The sequence below is a fragment of the Micromys minutus genome (assembly GCF_963924665.1).
Source record: "Micromys minutus genome assembly, chromosome: 1".
Classification (NCBI taxonomy): domain Eukaryota; kingdom Metazoa; phylum Chordata; class Mammalia; order Rodentia; family Muridae; genus Micromys; species Micromys minutus.
In genome coordinates this window covers 166,238,670-166,258,900 of record NC_137969.1, presented here as the reverse complement: position 1 = coordinate 166,258,900, position 20,231 = coordinate 166,238,670, and the positions used below count along the sequence as shown (strand labels likewise).

The following is a 20,231-nucleotide window of genomic DNA, read 5'->3' as shown; positions in this document are numbered from 1 at the left end:
TGACATACTTCCACATGCCTGGGGATAACTTAGCTTCATAAAGACTCTGGAGTGGGTACAACTGTTGGAGAATTATTACCCTTAGGTCTTCTGTAATGGGTACTTTACAGGTTACCTTAATGAAGAAATTATTTGAGTGATTGCAGTATGTACTACATCCTTGGCTGAGATGTTGACAGGACCGATGGCAACTTCTAGCAGCTGCTGAATCATCCTTAGAGGCTGGCCGTCTAAACACATGGCCACAGCTTGGTCATTAAGTTTCTCTTTTTCTGATCGGGACAGATCATAGAGATAACTGTATTTCTGTAGTATTTCCTGAAAGAAAAAATAATCAACACTGAAATTTTACCAGGAAATTAAATGCATTTCTACACACAGAACATATGCATAGGGTCCACAAACTAAATATATTCCTATCATGAACACCAAGGGACATGAATTAGTTACTGAGACTGACTGTGAATATTAGTATATTCTTTACCACTTATTAGTAATAGTTGGCTGTTGTGATTAGAAACTTCAGCCTCTGTAAAATGACAATGAGGACAAGAGGGTCTTGTGACCAGAGGGTACTGTGAACACTACCAGGGGTGACAGAAAAATCAGGCCATTGGCAGTGATAGGTCAGGCACAGAACAGGAGTGTGAACTGAACTATTTCTAAAGCATAATCATCATTATAATGTTTGAGCAACAATGATGTAATCCTCGGCATTATGTGTGATGTTTAATTAATTATACTTAGTCCCATCTCATCAAGAAATAAACTGAGGTTCCAAGACCCTAATAACATGCCTAAAAGTCACTCTGCCACCAAGGACAGGAGCTGAGAATAGGACCTGGAAATCATCCTCCATGCTTTACTGCTTCTCTGTAAGTGTGTAAGACCCAACACCACAGGAAAGAACTGAGGGAGTCTGCCATAGCTGTTGTTCCCATCATGCCACGAAAGTCCACAACTAACCACAGGCAGCCACTGGATAACAACACTACTTTCTAGCTGCCATTTCCCTGAAAACCCCAAACATAATGCTTCATTAAAAAAACAAAACTTCCACATGAAATCTGAACATGTGGAAGATGTGAAGGCTTTTACTTAATTCACACTAAAGTTTAGATTTGGAGGGTTAAAATCAAAGTATGAAATTAATGGAGCACATTTACAGGCTGAATGTTATTTCAGCCTTTGTTATGAAAATCTTTTTTTCTTTTGGGGGCTTGGGGACATTTTTATACAATCTTACTACAGCTCTAGCTGTTCTGGAGCCCTTTATGCAGACCAGACTGGCCTTCAATTCAGAGATCTGCTTGACTCAAAGTCCCAAGTTCTGGGATTAAAAGGCGTAACTACAACTGGCTCAAAGTATCTTAAGAAAGCAACTCTAGTTCTGTTCCGCAACTCCAGTCTCCTCAGGAACTGGTAGGATGGAATGGCACTGCAAAGAGCAAGATGGCACTTTGAATGCTAAGGTGAAATGAGCAGGTGTCATGGTGAACTACATCTTGATCGCCACATTTGTTACCATAGTTTGATTTTTTTACCATAGTTTGTACAATTGAAAAGCCAACAAGGATGAGTAAATTTTTATACTAAAACATGTAAATCACTTTTACTTGAAGATTTAAATTTTACCCCAGATCTTATAACTATAAATTGTGGTATAAGAAATGTTGGGAAAGAATGAACATTGGCAAAGCCAGTTTGTTCCCACAGCAGCTTGTTAGCTGTTAATACCGTTATTGTGGTGTCCAGTAGATGGCCTAACAGACACTGAAATATAGAGTAAAACAGCCCAACCTCAGAATTCAGCTCATCATCAATATTTTAAAAAATTTTCTACAATGTTTTTCTACATGGATATGTGTGCCTCAGTCTACATGTGAAAGTCAGAGGACAACCTGCAGGACGTGGTTCTCTCCTTCTACCATGTGAGACCCAAGGAAGGGATCAAACTCATCTCACCGGGCCCTGAAGCAGGCATCTTTCCCCGCTGAGCCAGCTTACTGGGTCCCAGAACTTTCTAAATGAGAGGTTTACACTGATGGGCAAACCAACACCCAGTTCTGATCAACCTGAACTTAGGATTTAGTGAGTGAATACAATTTAGGAAAATGTAAAAGTTAGCACTTTCCTAGGACCCATTTGCAATGGCATTAAAGGGCAGATCCAGTATTATTTTTGTATCTAAACGGCATTTTCCTCATATAAAAATCATTTACGTAGTGATCTGTCACCTTCCCAACTATGGCAAAGAATACTCTAAAGTCCCACAACTGTTAAAAGAAAAAGAAGTTGGCCATGGTGAAACAAGCTTGTCTCAACTGTCAGAACACTGAATAAGGTGATCACAAGTTCCAGGGCACCCTGGGCCATATAGTGCTACCCTGTCTCAGAATACACACACACACACACACACACACACACACACACACACACCACACATACAAGTGCACACACACTGTACACAGAGAGAAGTGCACACACAAGCAGAAAAGAAACAAAAGAAGAAAGAAAACTGGTGCATGGAAGTGGGACATATAGAAAGCAGCTCTGTGTCAGATCATCCGCCACCAGGAACAGCAGAGACCCAGGAACACAGGCCTGGAGAAAAGGCGTTCCGAAGAGCTGGGGTGCACAGAGATCTCTGCAGAGATATCTCTGCCAAGCTCGTGGAAAGTGTGCCCCCTCCACTCACTTGGTTCAGGGAACCAGTAACCCGGCATTGAGCAATTCCCAGCTGGAGGATGTTGAGGGCAGAAAGTGCACTCAGACCATCCACCACCAGGAACAGCGGAGATCCAGGAATACAGGCCTGGTGAGAAGGCGTTCCGACTAGCCGGGAATCAGGAAATCCAGGGACGCAGGCCAGGTACAAGGGAGAGGCAAGAATCAATCACTGACAACAAGACCACGTATAATCACAGACAACAAGATGGCAAGAAGAAAGTGAAAGAACGAACCCCAGGGAAACCAATACAACCTGGCAACACCAGAACCCAGCTCTCCCATCACAGCAAACTGCAGAATGCCAAACACTCAAGAAAAAGAAGACTCAGACCTGAACTCATACCTCAAGATGATGACAGAAATCCTTAAACAAGAACTGGAGGAAAGCATAAAGAATTAGAAGCTTTTAAAGAGTAAACAAAAAAAAAAAAAAAACACTCAAAGAACTAGAAGAAAACAGAACCAAAGAGATGAAGGAATAGAAGAAGGAATTTAAAACGGAAATGGACACAATAAAGAAAACACTAAAAGAGACAACACTAGAGGTAGAAAACCTAAAAAAGAAATCAGGAGTCACAGATGCAAACATCTCGAACAAACTACAAGAGATGGAAGAGAGAATCTTGGGGGCCGAAGACAACATTGAAAACATAGACAAAACAGTCAGAGAAGATGCAAACACCAAAAAGCTCCTAACCCAAAATGTACAGGAGATCCAGGACAAAAAGAGAAGACCAAACCTAAAGATAATAGGAATAGTAGAGAGCAAAGAATATCAACTAAGAGGCACAGTAAATATCTTCAACAAAACTGTAGAAGAAAACTTCCCTACCCTTAAGAATGAGATGACCATGAACATAAAACAAGCCTACTGAACTCCAAATAGATTGGACCAGAAAAGAAGTTCCTCCCGATACATAATAGTCAGAACACCAAGAGCCCAAAGCAAAGAAAGAATACTAAAAGCAGTAAGGGAAAAAGGTCATGTAACATATGAAGGCAGACCAATCGGAATCACACCCGACATCTCAACAGAGACTATGAAAGCTAGAATATCCTGGACAGACATCATGCAGACCCTAAGAGAACAAAAGTGTCAGCCCAAGCTGCTATACCCAGCAAATCTCTCAATTACCATAGGTGAAAATACTGAGATATTCCAAGACAAAACTAAATTTACACAATATCTGACAACAAACCCAGCACTACAACAAATTATAGGTGGAAAACCCAATATAACTGGGGAACTAAATCCTAATAAAAACCAGAAAACTCCTAAGCAAGAAAAACAAAAGAAGAAAAACATATAGGCACAATTCAACCTCCAAAAGCAAAAATAGCGGGAAACAGTAACCACTATTCCGTGATATGTTAGCAGAAATGGACTCAATTCCCCAATAAAAAGATATAGGCTATCAGACTGGATACATAAACAAAACACAGCATTTTGCTGCATACAGGAAACTCATCTCAGAGACAAAGGCAGACACTATCTCAGAGTAAAAGGTTGGGAAAAAATCTTCTAAGCAAATGGCCCAAGAGGCAAGCTAGAGTGGCCATTCTAATATTGAATAAAGTATATTTTCAACCAAAAGTTATCAAAAAAGATAAGGGAGGACACTTTTTACTCGTTACAGGGGAAATCTGTCAGGAGGAACTCTCAATCCTTAACATATATGCTCCAAATACAAAAGCACCGATATACATAAAAGAAACCCTACTAAAGCTCAAAAAATACATTGCACCCGACACAATAATAGTGGGAGACCTCAATACCGCACTCTCACCAATGGACAGATCAGGGAAACAAAAACTGAACAAGGACACTGTAAAACTAGCAGAGGTTATGAACCAACTGGATTTAATAGATATCTACAGAACATATCATCCTAAAACAAAAGAATACAACTTCTTCTCAGCACCTCATAGCACCTTCATGAAAATTGACCACATAATTGGTGACACAACGAGCCTCAATAGATATAAGAATATTGAAATACTCCCATGCATTCTTTCAGATCACCATAGTCTAAGGCTGGTCTTTAATAACAACAAAGACAACAAAAAACCCACATACACATGGAAACTAAACAACGCTCTAGTAAACAATAGCAGGGTCAAAGAAGAAATAAAGAAAGAAATTAAGAATTTTCTAGAATTCAATGAAAATGAAAACACAACATACCCAAACCTATGGGATGCAATGAAAGCAGTACTGAGAGGAAAACTCATAGCCCTAAGTGCTTCCAAAAAAAAAAAAAAAAAAAAAAAACTGGAGAGAGCTTACATCAGCAACCTGACAGCACAGCTAAAAGCCCTAGAACAAAAGGAAGCAGATATACCCAAGAAGAGTAGACGGCAAGAAATAATCAAACTTAGGGCAGAAATAAACCAAATAGAAACAAAAAGAACCATTGAAAGAATCAACAAAACCAAGACCTGGTTCTTTGAGAAAATTAAGAAGGTTGATAAACCCTTAGCCAGACTAACTAGAGGGCAAAGAGAGAGTATTCAAATTAACAAAATCAGAAAGGAAAGTGGAGAAATAACAACTGAAACTGAGGAAATTCAAGAAATCATCAGATCCTACTACAAAAGCCTATACTCAACAAATCTGGAAAATCTGGAGGAAATAGATGAATTCTTAGACAGATACAAGATACAAAAGTTAAACCAGGACCCGGTAAACCATCTAAATAATCCCGTAACACCTAAAGAAATAGAAGCAGTCATCAAAAGCCTCCCAACCAAAAAAAAAAAAAAAAAAAAAAGCCCAGGTCCAGATGGGTTCAGTGCAGAATTTTATCAAACATTTATTGACAATATTGTATCAATACTCTCCAAACTATTCCACAAAATAGAATCAGATGGAGCACTACCTAACTCATTTTTGGAGACTACACAATAACCCTTGTTCCTAAACCACACAAAGACCCTACAAGGAAAGAGAACTTCAGACCAATTTCACTTATGAACATTGATGCAAAAGTAATCAATAAAATCCTTGCAAACTGACTCCAGGAACATATCCAAACAATCATTCACCATGACCAAGTAGGATTCATCCCTGGGATGCAGGGATGGTTTAATATATAGAAATCCATCAATGTAATCCACCATATAAACAAGCTCAAAGAACAAAATCACATGGTCATCTCACTAGATGCTGAGAAAGCATTTGACAAAATTCAACACCCCTTCATTTTAAAAGTCTTGGAAAGAACAGGAATCCAAGCTAAATACAAGGTCAAGAAAACAATATGGCAGCCAACAGAGTGGGAGAATATCTTTACCAACTCCACATCACAGAGAGGCCTAATATCCAAGATATACAAAGAACTCAAGAAGCTAGACACCAGAGAATCAAACAAGCCTATTAAAAAATGGGATACAGAGCTAAAGAAAAAGTTCTTAATTGAGGAATATTGAATGGCTGAGAAGCATCTAAGGATGTGCTGGACATCATTAGCCATCAGGGAAATGCAAATCCAAACAACCCTGAGATTCCACCTCATACCAGTCAGATTGGCCAAAATAAAAAATTCAGATGACAGCAGATGCTGGCGAGGATGTGGAGAAAGAGGAACACTTCTCCACTGTTGGTGGGGTTGTGAACTGGTACAACCACTCTGGAAATCAGTCTGGTGATTCCTCGGAAAATTAGACATAGTACTACCTGAAGACCCAGTTATTCCTCTTCTGGGCATTTACCCCAGAGAAGCTCCAACATACAACAAAGACACATGCACCACAATGTTCATAGCAGCTCTATTTATAATAGCCAGAAGCTGGAAAGAACCCAGATGTCCTTCAGTAGAAGAAGGGATGCAAAAATTGTGGTACATTTACACAATAGAGTACCACTCAGCTATCAGAAAAAAATGACCTTATGAAATTCTTAAGAAAATGGATGCATCTAGAGAATATCATCCTGAGTGAGATAACCCAGTCAGAAAAGAACAGACATAATATGCAGTCACTGATAATTGGATACTAACCCCAGAAAGCTCTGAACAGCCCAGAAACAACTCACAGACTGTGTTAAGTTCAAGAAAAAAAAAAAGAAAAGAAAAAACCATTATGTTTACTCCTTACACACCAAGTAAACCTTGACTAATTCCAGGTTACATCCTGTTTTACATGTACTTTATGCTCCTTGTAACTAATAAGATCTTAATGCACAGTATCAAACCTTATTAAAAAAAAAGCCAAGCAATGACAAAAATCTATTTATATACTTTTATGCAAAAATGCTTAAAATTTGTACATTTATCTTTGTTTTTTAAAAATAAAGTTCTTCAATTAAAAAAAGAAAATATTCAATAAAATATTAAATTAAAAAAAATAAAGCAGCCCTGTTGGGGGAAGAAAAATCTACCAAAACAAACTTCATTTTAAAATGCCATAATAGGGCTGGAGAGATGGCTCAGTGATTAAGAGCAACTGGATGTCATCCTGGGGGATCTACCTGGCAAATCACAACCAAGTGATACTCCAGTCCCAGGGGACTCAACATCCTTTCCTGACCTCTATGGGCACTGCACACTAGGGCTCACAGACAGACATGAAAACACACTATCCATAATATAAAATAAATAAATGAACAAGACATTCAGGAATATTTTTTTAATTAAAAAGAACAAAGTTTCTAAGGACCTCATATGATTTCTGGGTTTTTTAGTAGATTCCTAAAATACGGGTCATTAGACTTTACCATGGGCAAGGACTCCTAAGCCTCATGGTGTTTTTTGGGTGGATATATAAGAAGCTCAATTAAAAATCTAATAGGGTAGCTGAAGCTGGCAGTGTCTGGCATCAATGTCAGAAGAGGCCTTTGGTCCAGTGAGGGCTCATTTTCCAATGTAGGGAAATGCCAAGGCAATGGGATGGAGAGGATGACTAGGGGCTAGTGCTCCTTCGTGAGGACAAGTGGAGGGGGAAGGAAGAGGGGAGCAAGATGAGGGAAAGGGATAAAGTTTCAAATGTAAATACAAAAGGTATCTAATAAAATAAAAAAAAATAAAAAAATAAATAAGCAAATAATTTCTAAAATGAAAAAAGTCTAATAGGAACAATTTGAGCAGGCAGAAAATTCTTATCTGTAATGAAGGTATATTGGAAGGATACACCAGTAAAACAGGTTGAAATGTAGACATATTTTCAAAATAGCATTGAAGCATGCATGAAAAACTAGCATTTCTGAATTTTAGAAAAACTGCGTTGGGGCCTCTATTGTGATTCACTTAGAAATTAAAACACCTAGTAGTTCCCGTGGGTGAGACCACCTTGTTTAGCATGTCTCAACTTTAGAAATCCATCCTCACCTGGGCACCAACCTCAATTCCTGCTACAGCATGCTCCCCTCTGCCCCACCCCCACCTTCTCCTCTTTTCAGGTACCAGCTTTGGCCCAAATTCATTTAGAAAGAGAAATGAAGGCAATAAATAACCGAGTGGTAAGAAGATAGAAGGACCTTTTCACATCCACCGCCTCATCAATACCACTGATCTCTAGTTGAGATCTTCATGTCCCACAAATTCTCTGTACGTAAAGGCTGCAGGGTGGTGGGGACTTTAAGAGATGGGATCTAGTGAGAGGTCAGCAGGACACTGAAGGGTATCATGGGATTCCAGCCTTGTCTGTTTCTGCCTTATTTCTCTTTGATGGTGTGAGAGGCTGTGTTCATTATATGCTATCACAGGCTGTAGAGCAAAGAGGCCAACTGCCTGCATACTGAAACTTTAAACTACAGCATATATACATCTGTTCCATTAATAAGAAATCTCTTACAACAGCCAAGAGTTAACACAGTTACAATGTGGCTTTGAGGGAAAGGGAGTAAAATAAGGCCATAATGTCTGAGCCAGTCTTTCCCGGGAGGTGACTTCATACCTGCTCACTGTTCTTTAGACTGAGGATGAAGCTGTGGCTGAGGGTTTCCAGGTGTGCAAGTGATGTCTCCAGATGAGCCAAGGCATCTGCATAGGTGGCTTGACAACCACCACCTTCTTGAGGGCTCTCTTCTGAATTCCTTTTCCTTGGCTTCTCTATGAAATGCTTGACTGTCTTAATGGCCTTTCTGGTCATCTCTTCACGTGATTCTATGGACAGCTTTAAAAAGATATTACAGTCAGGAAAGCAAATGGGTGTGGTGTTTGACATGTTAGTAGGGATTAGTGGGGAGAATAAAGGAGAAGTCTTAATAGATGCCAGTCAGTGACTGGCACTTTATAGTTTTCTTGTTGTTTTTCCTCCTTTGAAGAAAACACTGTAATACCAAGTAGTTTAAGTTGTTAAGACAGACTTTGAACAATGACAGCAGTCAAAGAAGGCAATACTCAACAGAGTGAAACTAGACTTCCCACTGAGTGTTGGCCAAGAGCAAAGCTAGGGACCCATGTAGAGCCAGAGTCACCAGTTCTGAACATTTATTTACTATTAAGTAAAAACTCAAGACGGATGAGCTGCTGGTGTGCTAGTGCATGTTAGTAGTCCCAGACTGTCTCCAGTTCACTATTCAAGCCCATTTTTGCTATATCCATAAAAGGACTTAGTGTTGCTTTTAATACAATAAATGGCCTTCAACACCATCTTAAATTCCCCTATTATTTCTTAGAATTAGTCACTGATAAATTTCTGAAAGATGGAAGCTAGAATGCCAAGCATCAGTGACTGTACCAGAAAGTAATGATTGTTCCCCAATCATAACTCCAAGTTACTTCAGAGAGTCAGCTTGAATGTTGACAGATGACATTTTAACTCTATATAAATACTGATTAAAGTTACCATGGTGAGGTACTGTTTTCACTGAACTGCACTAAAAGTTTTGCTTTGTAATGCAGCTTCGTAGTATATTCTGTGGCCTCATTTCTTCCTGGGTTTTGTTACTAAGCAGATGGCTCAAAATAATCAGAAGCCTCTAACTCAGTGGATCACAACCTGTGTCTCCAGACTCCTTTGGCAAACCCCCATTTCCTAAAATATTTACATTGTGATTCATAAGAGTAGTAAAATTGCCATTATAAAATAACAATTAAGACATTTCAGTGGTTGGGTTACCACAACATGAGGGTCTGTGATAAAGGGTCACAGCATCAGGAAGGGTGAGAACCACTGCTCTAACCAGACAAGATCAATTGTGGGTTAATAGTGGCTGCTAATAACTCATAGTCCTTGTGACTCCTTCATCTCTGTGGCTCAGAAATACAAGATGCTGCAGCTAAACCTATGCCTGCTCAACAGAGGCTCCCCCTTTCTACCCCATACATGCAAGTCTGAGAATGGAGTCTGAATCCAGTGCATGAAAGCAGCACACTCAACAGGCTGAAGCAGGAAGGCTAAAAACTTGACCCACCTGGCCTCCATAATAAGACTGTCTCAGGAGAAAAATCACAAAACAAACCCAGTAATCCACACCGTGTGGTACACAAAGAGTTTGTCCTAACACATACCATACAACTTCCTCCTGACCATCTTCTGCATCCTAGATCTGACAGGGTATCACAGAGTGCACTCTGGCTGAGTGCTCTATAACATCATAGCTGAGTCACAGGGCTGAGAATCTTTTCTTGCAACTCATTTCTATTTGGGGGCAAAATTTGAATTTTGGACAATTATTTGAACATGTCAGGTTGCCTAATATTCTTCCTACCCTATTGTGTGGTGTGTAGAAGTTTTGAGAGTAATCTAGATAGAGAACATAAAAAAGAATGAAGGTGTGTGTATAGAAAGCAAAGCGGTAGGAGAAACAGCAGGTCCCTGTGCAGGTGGATCAAAGAGTTAACTTGATAGTGACAAATGCTGGAGCACAGGCACAGGAAACAGGAAGGAAGGTTAATTCAGTTGTCTGGTAACTTGAGTTCGGAGCTTCAGTTTCTTCATCAGAAAAATGGGAAAACTGATTTCTAGCACATAATGTCATATTAAGAACATAAGTAAGATATATAAAGCAATCAGTATAGCGATAACTTCAGCAAGAATTCAATTAATGAGTCTGAGTTTTCCTTAGACCAAGTAACAAAGGCCATCCTCCCTACTCACTGGCCTTTCATATGCCTAATGAATTCCTCATATGATTCTTTTATAAGGTCCCTCTTTAAAATAAACTCATCAAATTATATAGCATGAAACTCAAGCTAGCTACAAGCTGACCTGCCTCCTAGACCCCAGCCACACAGATAGCCTGTAACTCCCGAGTTTACCTTTGCCTCAATGGGGTGTCTACTTGCCCTTTTATGGCAAAAGAAATCTCTAGTTCAGGCTCAACAGCAAACAAATGGAATCAGTCTAGATCTACTGGTTCTTGAGCTCCCACCTTCAGTCTGAAAAGTCCTCTGCTTCAGCAGTCCAGCGCGCATGAACCGCCTTCTTAAGTGTACACTGACTTGGCTTCCCAGCACCACCCAGACTGACCTCTCTCTGTACTATGGATTCTCATCCAATGTGTGCTGATCATGCCGATTGCCTTCAACAGCAAACCTCTGATCTTCATACCACATCATTGTCACAAAAGACATTTTTCCTACTTTACCAGATTCTTCAAAGTGACTATTGAAAAGAACTAAATAGCCTCATCCTTAGTATGAACAAATAACCGGAAGTTGATTTTCTGAGCTAGCTATGACAGTAAGGGGATGGCATTATGACAAAGGACCGAGGGCTTTTTTCTGAGCCAGCATTTGACTCAACTCAGGCTTTTACCATTTTACCCCAGACAATCAAGCTCACCATGGAAAACTCCAGAGCATGGTTAGGAAATTCAAGCTCATCACTAAATCATATTTAGACATGATTTAAAAAAACAACTTTACTATGTTTAAGGATATAGAAACAAAGAGGAAAAATGAAAAGTATTAGAGTAAGAAATAGCAATTTCTTTACTGTACCTGGTGGTCACATGATATGTTCATTTTTAAAATTACTTTTGAGTTCTACTAACATGCCATCAATACATCTTTTTTAATACTATTCTCTGCTCAATAACTACTACCAAAATAATGGGAATTCTGTGAAATTAACAAAGTAATTAGGACAGGTGAGATGGCTCAAGTGAAAGAGGGTGCGTGTTGCTAAGCCAGAATCAACGTCCAGAATTCACATGGTAGAAGGGACAAACTCAACTCCAGATGTCCTCTCGCCTCCAGTACACACAATAAATAGAAAATCTTTTAAAAGATTTTTAAAAATCTTTGAAAATCTTTTTTAAAATCATTAAAAATGGCTGAACTATTACTGAATATAGAGATATGGATCAAATTTCTAGGTGCTTCCAAAAAATGAGATAAAAGCATGAACCAGGCTCATTAAAAAAAAAAAAAACAAACAAAAAAACATATATGACCAAGACATATGAAGGAGCAAATTTCAAGTGCCATGACATCAGCACGGTCCTGTGGATCTACTGTCCAAATACGCCACACTCTAAGGACTATCCATCTCCACTGTCAGCTCACTGTTCTCAGACACCGCTGCCTCTCCTGGAGAGTGCCGTTTCCTAATGTGACAGGTGGCGTGCTTGGCAGACACCAGCACTCCTTCAACACTGCACTTATCAGCTTCCTTTCACTCTAACCACTGAGCTCTGACTAGAAGTGATATGTTCCCCATAGATCATCATTATCCATCCTTTTCCATCTCACTCACTGCAGTGAAGGAGCATGCGGAGTTCCTGTGGTACTGATACAAAACGGAAGGGTCCTAACTGATTTGTGGTATAGATCTCATTCCATTTGGACAATGAGACTATTAATCATTTGTACAGTTAAGCCACTATGGACCTCAGCCATTTCTGACAAACAGCTAGTGCTAAAAGAATAGATATTCTTGGTTATCAAATTAGATAGCAAAAAACTTACCTACATTAAGCTTTAATGAAATGCTTATTCTGTTGGTGGTTCGCACTTGAGGCACAGATCATATACCATATATACATATAGCATGTCTTGTGTTTTATATGTGTGTGTGTGTGTGTGTGTGTATGTGTGTGTGTCACACTATATCCATATAGTATATCATATACCATTTGTCCATATGGTCTTTTTTAAAGACTTTTATTTATATGAGTGCACTGTACCAGAAGAAGGCATCAGATCCCATTACACATGGTTGTGAGCCACCATGTGGTTGCTGGAATTGAACTCAGGACCTCTGGAAGAGCAGCCAGTGCTCTTAACCACTGAGCCATCTCTCTAGTCCCCATATAGTGTATCTTATACTGTACAGCCATATAGCATATCTTATACTGTATATCAATATAGTTATGTCTTATACCATATATCTATATGGTATTTGTCATGGTTTGTAAATGCCTAGCCTTGGGAGTGGCACTATTAGAAAGTATGGATTTGTGGATTTATACCTGTGGGCATGAGCTTAAATTAAAACCCTCATCCTAGCTGCATGGAAGCCATTGTTCTGCTAGAAAACTGCAGATGAAGATGCAGAACTCTCAGCTCCATCTGCACCATGCCTGCCTGGATGCCACCATGCTCCCGCCTTAATGATAATAAACCGAACCTCTGAACCTGTCAGCCAGCCCCAATTAAATGTTGTCCTTATAAGAGTTGCCTTGTTCATGGTGTCTATTCACAGCAGTAAAACCCTAACTAAGATAGTATATCATATACCATTTATCCATATATAGTATATTATAACCATATATCCATATATTATATCACATACAATACATTCACATAGTATAGCATATATCATTTATCCATATAGTATATCACACAATTGCCATATAATACACGGTATACTATTTATCCATATCACATAGCACTTATTCAAATAGTATATTATATAACATATATCTATATAGATGTTACATATATCAATATATCATACACCATATATTCGTTTAGTATAGCATATGCCATTTTTTGATATAGCACATCACATACTAATCAATGTGAATCTAGAGGCTTGTCTTAGTCAGGGTTTCTATTCCTGCACAAACATCATGACCAAGAAGCAAGTTGGGGAAGGAAAGGGTTTATTCAGCTTACACTTCCACATTGCTGTTCATCACCAGAGGAAGTCAGGACTGGAACCCAAGCAGGTGAGGAAGCAGGAGCTGATACAGAGGCCATGGAGGTATGTTGCTTACTGGCTTGCTTCCCCTGGCTTGCTCAGCCTGCTTGCTTATAGAACCCAGGTCTACCAGCCCAGGAATGGCACCACCCACAATGGGCTGGGCCCTTCCCCCCCCTTGATCACTAGTTGAGAAAATACTTTACAACTGGATCTCATGGAGGCATTTCCTCAACTGAGGCTCCTTTCTCTGTGATAACTCCAGCTCGTGTCAAGTTGACACCAGGCTGTAATACCAACATTAGTAGTATGCTAAAGGATACTATGGCCAAACAATATAAGAAATTCTTTTACTAAACTATTATCTCAATTGTATGTAGGAACCAAATATGGCAGAGAAATACCACAGACATGTAGAGATTTATGTGGTTGAACAACTGCTATTTACACACCAGTCATAGAAGGCAAGATTGAGAAATGCACAGATAGCAAAAGCCAGGCAAAACTTTAGAAGATTAAAACGCTTCAGGGGATGATAAAGCAAGGGTGTGACTCCCGTAAATTCTCTCAATTGGATAAAATGACTCAGGGCAGAGATCCAATTAATGATGTGGACCTCCACAGAAAGCTGATAGCTTTAAGGCAGCTCTTTTTAAATTGAGAGAGACAACAGATGGGGGTAATGCATCAAAGACCTATAGTACAGGAGAAAATGTCTCAAAACAAATAAGCAGACGAAAAACTCTAAGGGTGCAGTTATGTGCACATGTTGCTAACAGATATCAAATCTACATGAATTGGGCTAAGTTTCTGAAAAGGTAATCTATGCCACAGCCCCAGTTTCAATGATTGTGAATATCTGAAATTAACACTTGAAGCTTTGACCTTCTCCAACAGAGAGCTGGGCATGCTTCAAGGACTCAGGACTACCACAGCACTTCACAGGGAACAGCGGAATGAAATAGGAAGACCCTCGCTGAAGTGGAAGGAGGGACTGGGGTCACAGAGTCAATGAAGAAGGTGGTTCCCAGAAAGCAGGTCTAGATTAATCTACAACTCACTTCAGATAGAAAGCCCCCAACCCTCACAGGCCAGAATGTCAAACAGCTAAGCAGCATGTAATGGCTGTGTTCAGATGTGGGATGGGGAACCATGGCAGAGGTCTGGCCACTTAGTTTCTGGTCCAATTCAGACTGGGTAGGAAATGTGGCCCACTGGAAAATGACTTGACATTGAACTTCAAGGGGTGCCTGGGGGTTGGTGAGCCATGGGTAGTAGGAAGAAGACTTTCTGGGGAAAGCCCCCCTGCTTGACAAACCCCTGGAGTGAGGCAGGCTCATCAAACAGGAGAAAAAAGATCATGCAACTGTGAGCTAAAACAATCCACTGGATTTTCATGATCCTTGTGCAAGGTGCCTGAGAAGACTAAGTCTTGGTATAACTGAGGGAAAATTGTTTTGTTGGGCCCCTGTGATCTTGGGGTTCACCTGTGACTCCAACCCACAGAGCAGTCACTTGTCTGGTTATGCATATAAGCATGAACATAAACACATGTGTGGTAAGCAGAGGTTTACATCAAGTGTCTTCCTGTTTTCACCACCTTAGTTTTTAAGACAGGTTTTCTCACTAAACCTGGAGCACACTCACTAATTTAAGTAGACTGGCTTAGCAGTGTGTGCCAGGGAGCTCCCTTCTCTACCTTTCTGGCACTGGTACCACAAATGTGCACCAGCTCACCAAACATTGAGGGGATGGTACTCAGGTGTGGGATCCCTGCAAATGCCATGACCAGTAATGATCCAAATGAGGCAAAAAGGAAAATCCCATTTCAACACTTCTTATTTACCTGGTGTTGGGTCACACTTCTAGAGTCTGACTTTGAGCTGTTTATTTTTGCCATATTTAAATACAGTACAATTTTGGGGGAAAAGTTTCCTAATGACAATTATTACAACAAAGCTGAAGGACTACACTGAAACTCCTTTGCAAAGTATATGTCTTTTGTAATGTCCCCTTGTCCTCATCCCTAAGTATGGGTTCTGTTGACTGAGAAACATACTCAGGAGTTTGGGAAGTCTGGGACAAACATCATAGTCTGGGCAATCTCAGTGAGGCCTGATAGCAAAAGATCACCAGGTCCTTAACTTCATCCGATCTCAACTTTCTGGAAAGAAACAGGTGCTAATTCCTTGTGTTAAAAAGAAAATCCCACGTGTTTAACATTTCTGGTTTCCCTAATCTGTGGCACACGGACCTCGTGCCCTCTACACGTGGGTCCTCACATCCGTGCAGGAAAGCACATTCTAACTGATCCATCTCCCCAGCCCGAGAGCAGTGAGATTTGAAAAGCAGGAATCTGATAATGTCACCGTCCATATCTATTTAATGACTTCCCAATTTCCAAAGAACAAATCGGGCCCTGCCCTATGTACCTCACGAGTTCTCTCCAATCTAGCTTCTTGCTGTTGAGATACTGTCTTGGGAATCCTCACAACTTGACAGAAATGTCACCTCATCAGGGTGGCTTTCCATAGCCAGTCTGCAACAACATTGTCTCCTCCTTTTTTCTTCTCTCTGCATTATCATTTTTATTAAAATAACCTAGTTGGCTGTTGATTATTTATTCACTATCACAGCTGCAACTGGAGCAAGAGAAAACTAAAGCTGTGTGTACAAGCATCCAGGAGAAAACTAAAGCTGTGTGTACAAGCATCCAGGAGAAAACTAAAGCTGTGTGTACAAGCATCCAGGAGAAAACTAAAACTGTGTGTACAAGCATCCAAGAGAAAACTAAAGCTGTGTGTACAAGCATCCAAGAGAAAACTAAAGCTGTGTGTACAAGCATCCAGGAGAAAACTAAAGCTGTGTGTACAAGCATCCAGGAGAAAACTAAAGCTGTGTGTACAAGCATCCAGGAGAAAACTAAAGCTGTGTGTACAAGCATCCAGGAGAAAACTAAAGCTGTGTGTACAAGCATCCAGGAGAAAACTAAAGCTGTGTGTACAAGCATCCAGGAGAAAACTAAAGCTGTGTGTACAAGCATCCAGGAGAAAACTAAAGCTGTGTGTACAAGCATCCAGGAGAAAACTAAAGCTGTGTGTACAAGCATCCAGGAGAAAACTAAAGCTGTGTGTACAAGCATCCAGGAGAAAACTAAAGCTGTGTGTACAAGCATCCAAGAGAAAACTAAAGCTGTGTGTACAAGCATCAACTGCCTAAGTCAGGACAGGGAAAGCAAATGGCCAAGGAGTGGCTTTGGCCACAGAAGCCGTACACGTGGCTTGTTTGGTTTATCGAGTGTCTAAAGAAATATAAAATCTAGTTTTAACTAAGAGTCTATACAAAATCCATCCACAGACTAATCTGGTTGCATGGGGCAGGGTTGTGAACCCTAAACTTACAACAGTAAAGAGCTATGCCTGGAATGATAAATTAAGAAGAAAGTAAAACAATTTGCAAAGCCCAGTTTGCTGATGAACTGGATCACCAAGCCACACATAATCATATCAAAATGTCCTACTACATTTCCATGTAAACACACAACATAGCAGAAACTTATTTAGAACACAATGAGAAATTCCAGTTATCTGAGAAAACAAACTTCACTCATTCTCTGACCTCCTTCCTTGTCCTTCGACAACCAGTTTAGAAACAGCTCTAGGACTCTTCCCTAAGCTCACCAATCCCATCTGTCATAGTCAATGAAAGGCCACTGGCACCACATAGTTACTGCAGTTAAGCAACACCATGACTGTTTAAGTGTGTCCCTACACTACTCGAAGACAAGAAGTACAGTGAACCTGCTCAACAGCTAAGGCAAACAAGAAGAACAACGGACCTCACAAGGGTGGGATGAAACACCACACTGTCAACATCTCTCTAAGTATTTATGTAGAATGCTCAGAAAGCTCCAAATTACCAAGACTGCACATTATCCCATTCCTCTAGGACTCAGAAGAGACAAGGACTACAAAAGAACAACTTAAAGGGTGTGACACAATAATACAAGCTAGGCTAAAAAATATGCCACGGGGACAGTAACAGGCCAGAGGGATCAGAGGTACAAGGACGGCAAACTGGCAACCTTCCATCTATTCATCAGTAGACATTTTCCAAGATGCAGTGTGCCTTTGTCTCAGACAGGGTGCTGGTGAAGCAGAATTAGATCAAGCCCTTGCCCTGGGCTATGTCAGTCTGGTTGGAAACATGAAGAAGTGAAACACACTACAGAAGAAGCTTGGCCACTCCATAACTAGGGCAGCTACAGGAGGCTTTAGAAGGGCACTCTGTCTAGAATGGAAGCAGGCACAGGCAGGTTCAGGAAAGAGCTGGGGAGAGAGATTCCTGAGGAGAGGCTGAAGTGTAGGTGGGGATTCATGCAGGGAAGGAGAGTCTAAAGAAGCCACAGGGGAAGCAGCAAATTCCCTGTCTTGGTTGGAATGCAGGGTGCAAGAAAGACATGCCAGAGAAGGGGAGGAAAGAGGCAGGGGGACACTGTCAGGGCCTCCAGTACCAGATTAAAACCACTGCACTGAGATCTCTAATCCCTGGGATAGGGAGAAAGGAGCTCTGATGGGAAAATGACACAGTCTGTGTGGGGCGCCGCCCTACATGCCATTGCAAGATGGTGCTGGTTTCCCTTAAGGAACAACGGTAAATAACCAGAGCATGCCCGCCTAAAGCCTAGCCACGCCCCTAGACCCGGGTGCTCGCTTCTGACATCACATTGCATGATTTGGCCCTAGCCCATCAGGAGGCGCCACGTCTGAGGTGAGACAAAACCCCTATATAAGGGGAGGGTTTGGTGCACTCAGTGTCTCCGCTTTGTATAGCTTTGGCTCTCCCTCTCAAGAGTTATTAAAGCTTGCTACAGAAGGATCCTGTGTGTGCCGCGTCGTTCTTGCGGGCGAGACGACTTGCGCGGGACAAGTCTGTACTGAGGTTTTCAGGAAATGCTTTCATTCAAAATTCACAAGGACAGGTACCTTAAGACTGAGAAAACAATCTAAGAAAGCAAACTTTTAAAAATGAGCATGGCTTGACTTTGCACATAAAACTGTCATTAGAGAAATGAAAGTGACTTAAGAAAACCCAGTTGGTTCCTATGAGTGGAAAACTAGGCTCTGTGGTTCCCATTGCTAAAATATTAGGAAAATCAACAGGAAAACTGTATTTTACTCATATAATATCAGCATCAGTAGATTCAAAATTGAATACAATTAATTTAACTACCATTGGACAGTCTTTCTTTTTATGCTCCCATTTATGAGCCCTCCCTCCTCTTTCCCTCTCTCCTTCCTCCACGTTTATGTTTAACCAAACAGTGACCATGCACTAGGCCTGGCTTTGACACGCGGGGACGCAAGTGCAGTCTAAGACATCTACCTTCAATGAACATGCATGCTAATGGAAAAGCCAAGATACAATTAAATATTTACAAAGTGTACTGGAATATAAATGAAGGGTGTAGATAGTAAAAGAAAAAAGTCCGCCTTAGGAAAGCAGAAGTCTATAAAAAGGAGGCAACTGCTGACCTTCTACCTGATAGAGACCCAGAGCTCACAGGGAGCAAAGGGAGGGGTTGACTTTTGGGTAGAGAAGCAGCTTAAAAAATTAAACAAAGGCTAGTACAACAAAGAATGGCCTATGGTCATAACTCCCGATCTTTTACTGAGTTCTAACACACCTCAGGGATATAATATACTTTCAACAGAAACAGTGGCTCACTATTTGAAGGAGGCTCCTGGGTGCAGAAATGCATGCAGAGCAGCAGCTGGCAGCACATTTGAGGAAAATGGGGGAATCGGTAATGAAAAGTATCAAAATAGTCCAAAGTTTGATCCTCAAAGTTAAATGCCTCTCCCAATCTCAGCCCCACACAATCCTGTAAAAGCTATTGCCAGTGTAAAATGTGTGTGTGTGTGTGTGTGTGTGTGTGTGTGTGTGTGTGTGTGTGTGTGTGTTTATCAAATGAAATAGATTCAAAGGATGGCTAAAGCTAGCATACAGGAAATTCTTCTACTTAGGTCAGTGATCTTCAAACTAGCAAACATGTACTCAGTACAGATATTTACGATACAGTTATAAATGATTTGATGTAATCTAACACTACATAATAATCATCCAAGAACTCACAAACTGATATTTAATCCCCACCTTCTAAGACATACACTTGGACGCCTGGACTCTCAGGACATAGGTGGCAGAGCTGCCTGGGAGCACACACTTCGTGCCCAAGGCCAGACCTGGCCCTGCTTCATCAGGATTGGTGGTGTGCCCTCAGGTTAATGGGTGCTCAGAAAAGGAAGAGCCATAGGAGGGTTCTCACTCCTGAGCACGTGGGTGAATCCATGTTCTCTCCCTACTGTCTATCCCAGAAGAGGCCTCCCGGAACTCCAAGGGCATAGGTGCCAGTGCTGCCTGGGAACAGACACTTTGGCCCAAAGCCAGAACTGGGCTCTGCCATCAGA

General features: G+C 40.8%; 1 protein-coding gene across 5 annotated transcripts in view; it reads right to left on the bottom strand.

The window, feature by feature from the left end:
- The window catches only part of NBAS (NBAS subunit of NRZ tethering complex), a gene marked incomplete at its 5' end in the record, with an annotated part of 273,478 nt that overhangs the window by 43,121 nt on the left and 210,126 nt on the right, over positions 1-20,231 (bottom strand). For all 5 annotated transcript variants that reach the window (XM_080914068.1, XM_080914069.1, XM_080914070.1 and 2 more), the window contains 2 exons: positions 116-318; positions 8,623-8,841. In XM_080914068.1, coding sequence (XP_080770194.1) covers positions 116-318; positions 8,623-8,841 — 422 coding nt within the window. The remainder of the gene's footprint in view (positions 1-115; positions 319-8,622; positions 8,842-20,231) is intronic.